General features: G+C 49.2%; 1 protein-coding gene across 1 annotated transcript; it reads right to left on the minus strand.

Moving 5' to 3' along the window:
- Positions 1-1,461: 1,461 nt before the first annotated feature.
- RIIAD1 (regulatory subunit of type II PKA R-subunit domain containing 1) lies at positions 1,462-8,993 on the minus strand. Its single transcript, XM_032464279.1, has 5 exons — positions 8,145-8,993; positions 7,552-7,628; positions 3,424-3,470; positions 2,186-2,312; positions 1,462-1,578 (listed from the first exon to the last, which is right to left on the minus strand). Exons 1-4 carry the CDS (start codon positions 8,226-8,228, stop codon positions 2,242-2,244), a joined length of 279 nt encoding a protein of 92 aa, XP_032320170.1. The 5' UTR covers positions 8,229-8,993; the 3' UTR covers positions 1,462-1,578; positions 2,186-2,241.
- Between the last annotated feature and the right edge of the window lie 3,419 nt (positions 8,994-12,412).

Genomic DNA, 12,412 nt, shown 5'->3' on the forward strand with positions numbered 1-12,412 from the left:
ACAAGCATTCGTTCTCTCCACAAATGCACCCTGAGTGCTTGCTATGCTCAGACACTGTGCTAGGAGCTGGGAACTCAACAGTGAACAAGTCTGATTTCTAGATTTGGTCCCTGCCCTGGTGGAGCTTTCAGACTAAAAGGTGAGACATTCAGACAGCTCAGGCTCAGGGAGAAAAGCAGCCCGTCTCCCAGAGCACGAGCCACTGCCCAGCAGGGACGACCCCGCTGCCTCACCCCCAGGACCGAGCACTCTCTCACGCAAAGCAGGTGCGTTAAGACCACGTGTTAAATGTATTCCTTACTCAGGAAGGATTTGAAATATATCTTAAATGAAATGCATTTCTTATTTCTACCAGGAACCTCCCCAAGCATGAGCCACTGCACTCTCACAGTATTAAATCACACTCAAGCAACCTGAAAAACACTCTGCTCCCTCCCAACACTGTTGCAGGCCTCTCCTCCCACGAAAGGTTCCAAGAATGTCTAATATAACACTTCACAACAGAGGCCCTGAGAGATATGTGTTTGGCTGAAGACTTCATTTGGATTTGCTAAACAGGGATACCCCACCGTCCGAGCCACAGCCACTGAAGTGTGATGCTGAAAGGACTTAAAATATTCCACAGCTTATTACGTGCAGTTTTAATAGTTCTCTAAACGGCCCATTTTGTTGCCCTTTCTGCTACTGCAGGTGACGGAAGCTGGGAACAAGACAGCAGAGATAAGGGAAATGAAGATGACACAGCCCCTGCTTCCGTCTGTGTTGTCTGGTGCTTCTGCTGCCTTGGTGAAGCTGGCCAGTGACACACAGGTGAGAGGTCTTTCCTACAGCGGCGCCTGTGAGGTAGGACACACACACACATGCCTCCTCGGCCTGCAAAGGCCTTCATAAGGCCAACTGGTCCATTCTCCTGCCTCTGAGCTGAAAATCAAATGGATGGGCGGCTTGTTCTTAAAAATCCTCAAGAACAAAGTCCACCATCTGAGCCACCCATTAGGCTCGTATTTCACAATATTCATGACCCTGAATGGGTTTTCTATGTCTAATCTCATTCTCTCTGGCCGCCCTTCCAGCCCAGTTCCTCTTGTTGTTGCTTCTACGGAAATAAAAGTTAATCATCACCTGCCCACTCTGTACAGTACCCCAGGAGGTAAGATAAAGAAAAAACAAAAGCCACCTCGCAAGTGTGGACTCTGCCTGTTTCTGTACCACCACGACCAGCTGTGGGCCTCGTGGGATCCCCAGCCCTGTTCGTTCTCTGGTCCTGGCCTGGGAGTGAGGGGCCTGGAGGGACAGGGACTACAGGGGTTGAGGCACATGTGGAAACAGCCCGCTGACCTAGCTGAGAGGCTGCTGCCACGGACAGAGAAACAGGCCTGCTACCTACCGGCTCAGAGCAGGGGCAGAGCAGCCCTCCCATGAAGCATGTCTTCTCCTTCCGAGTGAAATAAAGCAGAGAGAGCAGGAGGAAGGTCTGTTTTTAATGAGTATCTTTAAAAGCCTTTGCCACAGCAGACACAGTCCAAGGCGGCCTGGAACCCACACGTGGCAACAGGGCTCTTTTGCTTCCAGATGACCCTGCGAAACAGAAAGGGTGCTGCTAAATCAGGAGTGTGGCTTTTTCCCACCTCGCATCTAAAAATCCCAAGCTTCGAAATCATTTCAGAAACCCTGCTTGGAAAATGTGCGATGGCCCTCACAGCGGGGCCTGGTTTGACCATGAGGGGGGCAGTAGAGCGCCCAATCCAGAAGCAACTAGGGAGGCTGCCCTCTCTTTCCAGAAGCAGTGGGGAGCCCCTCTGCTCCCACCACCAAGGACACAGGACTAGGCCCCCTGCAGGAGCACTCTGGAATTCTGCAGCGTGAGAGGAGGTCCTGATACAACTGACCGCACCCCCATCTCCCCATCACTCTCTCTCCCCAAGGACTAGTCCCACTTCCATTCTCCTAACCCCGTCACTAGGCTAACCGGCCAGGGTCTCCCTGCCGCAGACATGCTGGCCACACCCTGGGCCTCTCTTCACAGTCCCTAACTCCCCAAAGCGGTGTCAGGAAAACTCGGCACTTGCATGGGACCTCTCTGCGGCGTCTCCATTTGGTTTCTTTCACACCCTGGGCCGAGGAGGTGGTGCTTATTCTCACACGACTAAAGAATCCTCTGTCTGCAAGCGAGGTTAACACCCACCCGAGGCTGGATTCTTTCTGGTCTCTCTCAACAGCTGAGCATCATGATTTTGCTAATTAAGCTGCTTTCTTCTCCTTAATTAGCTGCATGTGAATCTTGTTGGGAAGTCTTGGATCCGTGAAATAGTCTGGGACAAGAATCAAAAAGAAGAAATCATCTAAACCCAAGGGGGAAAGACTGGGAGGGAGACAGCTTACTCTGCTAAAAAAGTTAGAACGGCTCTGTCTTAGCAGGACTTTTACTGGTGGCCCTGCTTTACGACATGATATAAGATATCACAGCAAATCCCAAGGTCACTGACTCCCCCTGCCCACCCCCCACCCACAGTTCTGAGTCTCTGGCTCAAGCGTTCCCAGGCAGGACAGACCGCTCCTGTCCCCTCCACACCGCCCTGCCCTTTGTCAGCTTGCTGACGCACAGGAAGCCATCGGAGGGCTGAGGGAGTCTCCGGCTTTCTGCTCCCGGCCCATCTCGGGGCCTGAATAAATACCAAGTGTTATTCTTGTCTCAACTGGGCCTGCCAGCTCTCGTCTCTGAGACATCACGCCCTCTCTGAGAATATCCTCTAAGAGGAGAGCCAGGCCCTCGCAGGCTGACGACAGAAGAGGGTTTTTATACTTCCAGCATAATGTGAATCAGAGGCAGCATCTGCTGTGGCAGCAAAGACGTACTGAGACTCAGTTAGAAACAGCTTCAGGCTGTAACTGACTCCCAGGGCTAACAGGACCCAAGAAATCATCCAACTCAGCCCCTTCCCTTTAAATACCATTGACCTTAAGCCATCTCAGGGCAGCAGAGCCCATTAGAATCACCTGGGGAGCCTTTAAAACTATAGATGCCAGGCCCCACCCCGGACTAATAAAATACAAACCTCCAGGGGTGGGCCCGGGCATTGGTATGTTTTAAGAGCTCCCCAGGTGGTTTTAATGTGCAACCAGGGCTGAGAACCATGCTTTAAGATTCCCAGGGAAAGAGCTGCCAGTCTGTTCCCTTGGGGATCTCAAAATTCTTAACAACCCTCACCACGAGGAAGTTCTGCCTCATTTCTTATCTGTCCTCATTTTAAGGAAATGACAATGGAGGAAAGAGCCTTTCGAAAAAAGCTCCCTTGGGAGACCTCGGGAAAGAAGTGCCCCAGACTCTGCAGGGAGAATCCTGGGCTCCTCCAGGTTTAAACTCACAGCAACACTCCTTGCGCTGGTTTATCAAAAGCCCAAAACAGACGCCGCCCTACTCACCTGCAGCAAATTCTTGAATGTTGTCTGGTCTTTTCAAAAACATTTCTCTGGAAAACATCAAGGGATAAGGGGAGAAGGGTCCCGTGCCATCAGGCGGATGGCCCGAGACACCCATGGTGGCTGGCAGAGGGCCAGGGACTCCTGACAGGGACCCCTGCACTCGGGATTTTCCTTCAAGTCAGGATCTGAGGCCGGGAGTGAGACACACTGGAAGTGGCAAGAAGCTGAGGGAATGCTCGCCTCACAAGACAGCTGTGCTGCAGCAGGTGAAGCTTGTCACTCACCCAGCAAACACTGCTCACGACCAGACCACGCCAAGGCCATGCCGCACAACAAGGAGGCTGCTGCCTGGTCCTGGAGGGGCTCCCGTGTCGGGGGTCAGATATGCGACCCACAACCTCCTGAGGAAGGCTGACCAGGGACTGCCACCGGGCGGGGGAGGGCACAATGCACAAAGCTGAGAAGACGGACTGGGGATGGCTGCTGCCTGCAGCACAGTGGGCGCTGCGACAACACTGGGAAGCCGAAGGTGCCTCAAAGCACGAAGCTCCATGGCCCATCAAGCATGTTCATGAATACTCCCTCACTCTACAACCCTGTGAAACAGCAGTGACTGTGCCCCGTCTTACACGTGAAGGAGCCAAGCTTTCAAAAGGTTAATCATTTATCCAAGTTCATAAAGCAAGCAAATAAAGGAGAGGAGGCCCAGGTCCTGTGGTGCCAAGGCCAGTGCTCGGGGCCACGGCTGCCTTGCCCGCCCAGGGGGCCCCTGCTTCCCAGGCTTCAAGAATTTTGCTTCCCTTATTCTCCTTCAATTCATTTTGAGAATTATTAAGCACAAATTATGTGTAAGTCACTATATGATATGAGGAATTGATTTTAAAAAGATAAACTATAGCCCCACCTCAAAGAAATTAGTCAAGTTAAAGGGAACGAGTAAGTTCCCAAATGTCCAAAAGGCCAGGTGACCTCCAGGAAGTGCTACAAGAGGGTTTTAAGTCACAGTGAGCGGGGAGATCAGAGGGGAGAGGGAGGTGGCCCGGAGCAAGACCCCGACTCCTCACAGAGAAGCTGGCACCCGAGAGCTGAGGGACAAGAGCAGTGCAGACCAGGGGAGCAGCAGGAGCAGAGGCCCAGGCGCTGCAGACGGTGAACGGCTCTAGGGCAGGTTTCCCCAGGGCCCAGAAGGGCGCTCAAGGAGAGCCACGCCCCTGCTCAAGGCTGAGGCCGGTGGAGTGATGGGAGGGGCCCGGTCTGGCTGGAGTAGGGGGCGTGTGCGCGGAAGCGAAGGAGGGCTTACTATGGAGGGGCCATGAAGGCCAAGGAGGGACATTTATACTCCATTCAAAGGACAATGGGAAAGGATAACTAAAGAGTGGGAGAGCCACACAGTGGAATACTAGGCAGCAATGAGAATGGAGGATCCACAAGACACTGCCAAGCAGGAGAAGCCAGGCACAGAAGAGCCCTACTGCAGACTCCCATTTACATAAAGTACAAAAAAGGGAAAACAAATCTGTGCTGTGAGAAGTCAGGATGCTGGCCACCTTTCTGGAGGGAGTGACTGGAAGGGGCCACAAAGGGTCTGAGGTGCCGGTCAAGTTCTAGTTCTTGATCTGGACACTTGTACCATGTGTGTTCTCAGCTTGTGAAAATCCATCCAGTGTAGGATATGCCACTTTTCTGCATTTCATATTTCAACAGAATGTTAAAAAAAGAAAAAAAAAGGCAATATTGTGGATTTGGAGGCTTTTCCAGACAAGGAATGACATGGTCAGTGCTATGGTTTGGGAAGATCCATCAGCCTGGCTGTTTACAAAAACATCAAATGAAGCCTTTCCACAATTTCACTTAGTTATCGTATCTCCAACCTAAAACCTGAGATCTCTGGGTGCCCAAAATAAGTTAGATCCCTACTCCTTCCATTTTTCAGGTCCAAAATTCAACGTATTAAGAGTTCTGTACACTGTATATATGAGCACAGACGAGAGGGCTGTGGCTGAGTGGCCATAAATCATTAGGATCTGGAAACCCCAAGTGGGGAGCTGGCTTCCCAGCAAAAACTGTTTGGGGGCTTCTCATGGCTTGGAATAAATCTAGAGCTGAGACCTGCTGAACAGGTGAGCACAGGCTTGCTGCCCAGGGTTCTGTCCCCTCCTCCCCCTTCCTCTTCTCTCACAGGAAGGGCCATCTGAAGCATCCAGTACAGATGAGGGGCTGATTCTGGTTCATTCTGGCATCGTCCAAAGGAAATAACAATCACGCCAAAAAAAACCCCAAAAGCAAGCCCTCAAACTTCAAACACTTCTCCCCTCCCCACCTCTACCCCAGAAACAGAGAAGCCTAAAAGGGGCCAGGAGGATTTCATGAGGGGAGGTTCAGGGACAGCAAAAGGAAAAGTCTGGTGGCCTACCTGGCATGCGGAGGGGAATGATAAGGAAGGAAAGGGAAGATGACTGGGGCTGTCCTCGCAGACACCCAGCTCCTCCTGGAAACTGTTCCTGGGCAGAGACGTCAGGCCATCCCTGCCATGTGACTAAATAACACCCTCTTCATTCACCACTCTCAAGGGTTCTAATCCTTTTGTTTGTGAACATTGCAAATGGTGATTTGATTCAGGCTTTACCGTCCATTCCCAATCTCCCTGCTGGAATCATTCCTAACTTGGATTGTAAGCTCCCCAGGACAGGAAAGATGTCATCCTTTATTTCCCTTTAGAAGAAAAGGTACAGGCAGTGATGGCCTGATCCCCAGGGGTGACACTGACAGAGGACCTCGAAACCATCTTTTGCCCAAGCCTTACCCCTGGCCCCAAAAAAACCAAACTTCACAAATAGATTTCCATTTTCTCTTTCCCCTTCCCCCATCTGCCCTCTGGGAATCTGCTGCCACTGGAAAAATGGCTAAAAAAATGAAGAACAGTGAGATCTAGGAAAAACAAAGGGGCCTAGAAAAAAAACAGCCCTCCAGGCCTACTTTTGAAAAGACAAAGGAGAGCCCTAGGTCTGGCTCCCCAGCTCCTGTGTGCCTACAGTGCAACACACGGAGAAACCAGGGGTTTGGATCCTAGTTCAGGACCTTGGGGAAGGCATTTCACTCTCCACCTGTAATATAGAAACAATAATAAACTGTCTTTTGGAGAGCTGCTGGGAGGATCAGCAAAAGTGTACCAAGATGCCATACACTCAGCAGGCACTGGGGACACAAACATGGCTCCACCAGCCCAGAGCTTTGGTCCAGAGAGAGCAAAAGAAGATGGACAATGCAATTACAATACAATGTGATAACTGGTAATGCAGAAAACCAACACACCGCCTGGAAGTGGAAGCCATTATTATTTAAATCTTGTCCATTTGTCTGTAGCCAAACAGTATTTGAGAGAGCTCTATTGTTTTCATCCATTTCTGCTCCATGATTTTTTTCCCTAAGTTCTTTGTTTTTCATCCCATTAGGAAAATTTTCCATTTAAGCAAATACCATGCTGAAAGGCAGTGTGGCAGAAGGAAAAACATGCTCCAGGATATAGTGGAAAATGGTCTTCTTTTCCCCTCAACTTACAGGGGAGTGGCTTCCAACCCTTGGAGTCTTTCTACAACAACGTTATCAGGTAGAGAAAGGCCAGACATCTGAATTTTTTTAAGTTCTTCTGATCTTGTTAAACTCCTCTGATGGAGAAAAGCGTTCTACACCCAATGTCTGCCTGCTGAGTTTCTCAATGCCAAATTCCCACTTCCAGGTGTCAGAAGGTATGTATTTATCCCTACAGCCAAAGTAAATGAATATTGGTGGGAGGGTAATAACCTGGTGGTAGAGCACATGCTTAGCATGCTCCAGATCCTGGGTTCAATTCCCAGTACCTCTGTTAAAAAAATTAAAGTGAATGAATATCAATATTTTTGAGAACTTAGAGATAACTGAAGGAAACCTCTAGAGACAAGAAAACCTGGGATGTCACAAACCCCAGCATTGGAAAAATTCAATCTCGGGTTATTTTCTAACCTTCAGACCTTAAAGGAAACAACAAGGAGTGTTTAAAGAAAGACGAGGCCACTCACACTCGTCTATTCCCAACAAGCTTTGGTAGAAATGTTCACTGTTTGCTCAAGGCCAGTCTGGAAAACCACCTACCTGAAGAAACCACTTATGAGCAACTCCACTTCTTTGTGGGTCCTTAGGTACTTTTCATTAGTAATCCGGGTCTGAATCTGGGGGGGGGGGGGGGCAAGAGCAAAGGGTCATGCTCCATGAGGAGCCGATTTCAGGGTTCAAGCCCTGGAGGTGTGAAGGGCTTGGGGAAACACCGTGCACATTTAACCCGGGCCTCTTCCCAGCATGTTTGAAAATTCAAGCCCTCTGTCTTCTTACAGATCAACATTCCAAGTTGCCTCCTGCTCATGCTTCAGGGTCACAACTAAGTTCGGGTGGCTACCGTTGGGCAGTTCTTGTTTGCATCTGAATTCATGGATCTGGCAGTCATTTCGCTCCATTTCTCTGGCCCAATCCTGCTTTAGTTCTTTCTGCACTTTCAGGTGCCTGCAGGGCTCTGTTCAGGACCCCAGAATCCCCGGGGTCCGCCGGGGGAGTCCCCCTCCCCAGCCTTCCGCCCCTCTCTCTGGGAACAGGCACCCGAGCCCCTTCCCTCAGGGCGCTTCTCCCTGTCTGGGGCCCTTACCGTGGGGGAGCTGCACTCTGAAGGAGGCGGGGGTCGGGGCCGCACCCACCTTGAAGCCCCGCAGCTGCTCCAGCTGCTCAGGGCTCAGCGCTTCGGGGTCCAGCCCCTGAATCCCGCCCGGCAGGGTCGCCATCTTGTCGCGGTCGTCAAGGCAACGCGCGGCGCGGCCGGTGAGGACCCGCCCCCGGCCTGGCCCCGCCCCCAAGCCCGGCCCTCTCCAGCCGTGGGGCGGGGCCGAGGGAAGCAATATGGAGGCCACTCTGAAGTCGAGGGGTAAGCTCCAAAGGGTCAGTGAATGATCCCCGTCCTCAGATTTGGGGACTGAATTCCCGGCTTGATTGCATATGAAAATAAGCCCCTCTGCTTGACCCCATTCAACATCAAATAGTTTTTTCTTTAGCTCTAGAGCAAAACTGGAGAAGGTATTCCTAAGGCAGTGTCTCCCAGAATCTGGTTCCTGACCCTCTCACTTAAAGCCTAGTAGTAGGGAAAGAGAATCTAGGCCTCTTCTCTTTCCTTTGGCCCAGAAGCCAAATCCCTCCATCTGTCCTGTAGACACTTGACACTGAAGTCTTAGATTCTTAACACAACATGAAACACCCCACAGGATGAAATGAACCATGTTCTCAGACTAAAAATGCTGGAAAGGACCTGGGGACATCCTGCCAGAAGCATCCCCTCTTGGACTGACTTTATTGTATAGATTAACTTGAGCGTCATAAATTCTAAATCATTTCTCTCACTCCCAATTGAGTAGAGGAGGAGGAAGGCAGTTGGTCTTCAAGATGTGTTCTTCTGCTATCTAATTAAGAAGAAAATGTGAGACAGAAAGCCAGAGAGCTGAAAATAGCACCTAGAAAGGGCAGGAGGCTGTTTGACAATACACACAAATGCTGAGTTTCTACACCCCCAGAGATCATGCCCCACAGAGGCCTTCTGAGAGGCCGAGAAGAGAGTCTGAAAGGAGGCTGTTTTTTCAGATTTGTGAACAGCTGCCCAAGGAGGAAGGAAAGAGCATAAGAAACAAGCCTAGCGTTAGGCCATGGCCTGGGAGTGGTATCTCGGTGGTGGTCTGCCTCTATCCTTCTCAGAAAAGACTGAGGAAAAGAAGTGAAAATGTTCGCAGTTCCAAAGCCAGGAAAAAACCTCAAGAGGTAGATTAGATAGTGGGCTACAAGCCTCTCCCCAGAAACCCCATCTGGGTTAGTAATCATTTTGGTTGTTTTTTGGAGCGAGAGTTAATAGTGAGAGGTAGATAAGCTGCCATCTGTCAGAAGTGATTTTTTTAGATAGGAGCAGAGGTTAATCAGGGGTGATCATTCCTACTGACCAGGGACCTGTCTCTTTCCCCCACTCCACCTCACAGAAGTGGTGGCAGACCCTCTAGGTTTGCACCATCCGGTGTGGTCACCACAAGCTACTTGTGGCTATTAAGCTTTTGAAATTTGCTATTTAAGTGTCAGATAAGCTGTAAGTGTAAAATCCTCAGTGGATTTTCAAGACTTAGTATTAAAAAAATGTAAACTATCTCATTAATAATTCTTACATTGATTATATGTTGAATATTTTGGATATGTCATATAAACATGTTGAATAATATTTTGGATATATTAGTTAAATAAAATATATAATTAAAAGTAATTTCACTTTTTCTTGTCACTTTTTTAATGTGGCTATGAAAAATGTTTAAATTATATATATGGCTTACATTATATTAAACAGTGCTGGTGTGGACTGGCAAATCTACACACACACACACACACACACGCATATGCATGCACAATTCCTTCCATTTCCCACCCCACCACGAATAAAATAATGAAGGCCCTCCTTCTGTTAGGCTATGATCTTCTTGTGCTTTGAAAATCAATCAAGCCTTTCCTGACTGACCACAACCCATGGCCCAAACCCCAAATACACATATGTGTCAATGAGAGAGGCTACTTTCATTTTTTTACTGGCATATGATAGTTCTCACTATTGTAAACTGTGTTGGCCTGTCTTACCTCTCCATTTGAGGTGGAAGCCACTTGAAGGAAGTATAATCAGCTCTTTGCACACTCTCATAAATTCTGCTGCAGATGTCTTCGCTCTGCTGTCAATTAGTGAGGCCAACAAGTATTTGGTGACTAGCCACTCTGCCCACACATACCATCACTACATTTTGTCCTTTCTGAAAAGTATCCCAATTATTCAGCATTTCTCATTTCCCAGGAATCTAAAACCAAGAGTGAGCTCTCTCTGTGTAAAGTCAATATTTTAATGTAGGGCACCTTAGCACTAAGGGCAGAAAAATAAAAAAGAAGGTGAGCTTGGGATGGTGGGCAGAGAAACTTCCTTGGAGAAACTAGGGGTTGGGAGCCTCATTTCTTCCTGGAAAGCAACTCCCCAGTAGGGCCTCTGAGTCAGTTTTCCGCCCCCGCCTCCTCTTTACCTCACAGGGCTCCCCTCCCCCACAGCCTAAAAGGAAAACAGAGATGTGCCCACAGTCACCCAGCAGGGAGGGCCTGAAGAGAGCTCCCATGGCTTCTCCCCTAAACTCTGCCTCTCCTCTCACGCCGAAACCCTCCATCTGAGGATCATGAATGAAGCAAAGGATTGGAGGTGGTCTGCTGCCTGCAGCTGTCTCCTCAACTGCTGACTGAGAGGAGGAGTGAGGGGAGTTCATTATAATTCATTTTTGTGAATGTTTAATATTTCAATTAATATGATTAGCCCCAAGCCTGAATGAGCAGCAGGGCGGCAGATCTGCTGACAAGACACAGAGTAATGAGATCAACAAGGCCATGGGGTCTTCCTAGGCTCCATCCTCAGAGGGCGTGATCTGTTTAGCATCTCCATAAATACCAAGATCAGATTAGGAGGCAAGAGAAGGAGCAGTGGGGGTGGGGGAGATGAGTGGAAAGTTACTTTCCAGATGTGTTTGCACTCTTGACTTCCTGACACTGTGATCATATATTCTGACCACCCAGCACTGAGTCCTCTACCATCTCCCACCACCACCCATTTTAGAGGACCCTACTGAGAGAACCTGGCATCCATACTGTAAGTGTAATCATGTCTACACACACACACACACACACACACACACACACTCACTCACTCAAACATGCATACCTGTCAGAATGTGGCTTCAGGACACAGAAAATGAGGCTAAGGAAGGATGGAAGGTGGTTAATGGACAATCAAGCAGCAGAGGGAAGGATATCTCTCATCCAGGGCTCAAATGAAGACACAAGAGGAAGAAAGGCCAGGCTCAGCTACTCTGTCCATTCCCACCAGGAGATTTGTTGTGGGAGTTAAATGCATGAACTTGGAGCCAGACTGTCCGGTCTCCACTCTTAGCTGGACCTCTTTCTAGTGAGTGACCTTAGGCAAGTCATTTAATTTCTTTGTGCCTTGGTTTCCTTATCTTTACTCAGAGAAGGCTAGAACCTATGTCATAGGTTTGTGCTGATGGTTAAACAAATTAGTAAATATAAAGCACTTGGAATGGTGCCTGTGACACAGACTGATACCAGAATAGTCCTCTAAGTGATATTACTATTACTTCCCTTCCGGAAGAGAAGCCTGCCCGCCCAAATAGCAGAGGCATAGGGGCTGCTGGGATTCAGGTGGGACATATTTCAGAGACACCAGCACCACTGTGGAGACATCAGCCCCATTCTGGGATGAAAGAATGATAGGAAGCAGGGTGTTCCACAAAAGCTGTGAGCCCAGGTTGGTGAACACTTGATGGCAAGCAAGGGCTGCCCTGTCCAGGAGGTTTGATGTCAACAGATACTCCCTGCATTGAGGTGGAGCTGTGAGTGAGCCCAGGGCATGGAGCAGTCCATCTCCCTCAACATAATGAAGCCAAATGATCATCTATAGAAGCATAGCTGTTCAGGGGAGTAACGGCCCCCAAACATGCTTCACCCATCCCTCTTTGTTACCTGACTCAATTAGAGACTCCCACTCAGAGAACCTAAGGTGGGGTGGAAGGAAGGAGTAATTGGGTTTCCTCTGCCCTAAAGGGGAGCTTGACAGCTGTGGTTCTGCCCACTGAAGGAATTAGGAATCTACTCCATCAAAGGTTCTCTGCATTTGACTGTTAATTCGAGAAATATTTGTTGAGTGCCTACTACATGTGAACAAGACACTGTGTTAGACACTCTGAACAGTAAAATGTTGTATCCAATGGTGTCTTGGTCTTCCAGGAGCTTACACGTGAGAGCTCCCGCTGTCACCACTGCCTCCCTGCCCATGCACTTATACACACAAACCCTCCAGAGGGCGTAAAGGGGGCGTTGGCAAATGCCAGCAAGATAGGGTTTG

Source organism: Camelus ferus, chromosome 21, assembly GCF_009834535.1.
Source record: "Camelus ferus isolate YT-003-E chromosome 21, BCGSAC_Cfer_1.0, whole genome shotgun sequence".
Taxonomy (NCBI): domain Eukaryota; kingdom Metazoa; phylum Chordata; class Mammalia; order Artiodactyla; family Camelidae; genus Camelus; species Camelus ferus.

Excerpts from the sequence above, each read along its gene's own strand:
- RIIAD1 (XM_032464279.1), bottom strand. The coding sequence starts at position 8,228 with ATGGCGACCCTGCCGGGCGGGATTCAGGGGCTGGACCCCGAAGCGCTG. Across the intron at positions 3,471-7,551 it reads CTCATAAGTGGTTTCTTCAG|AGAAATGTTTTTGAAAAGAC; the intron begins GTAGGTGGTTTT and ends GATGTTTTCCAG. Across the intron at positions 2,313-3,423 it reads CATTCAAGAATTTGCTGCAG|ACTATTTCACGGATCCAAGA; the intron begins GTGAGTAGGGCG and ends TTCTTGTCCCAG.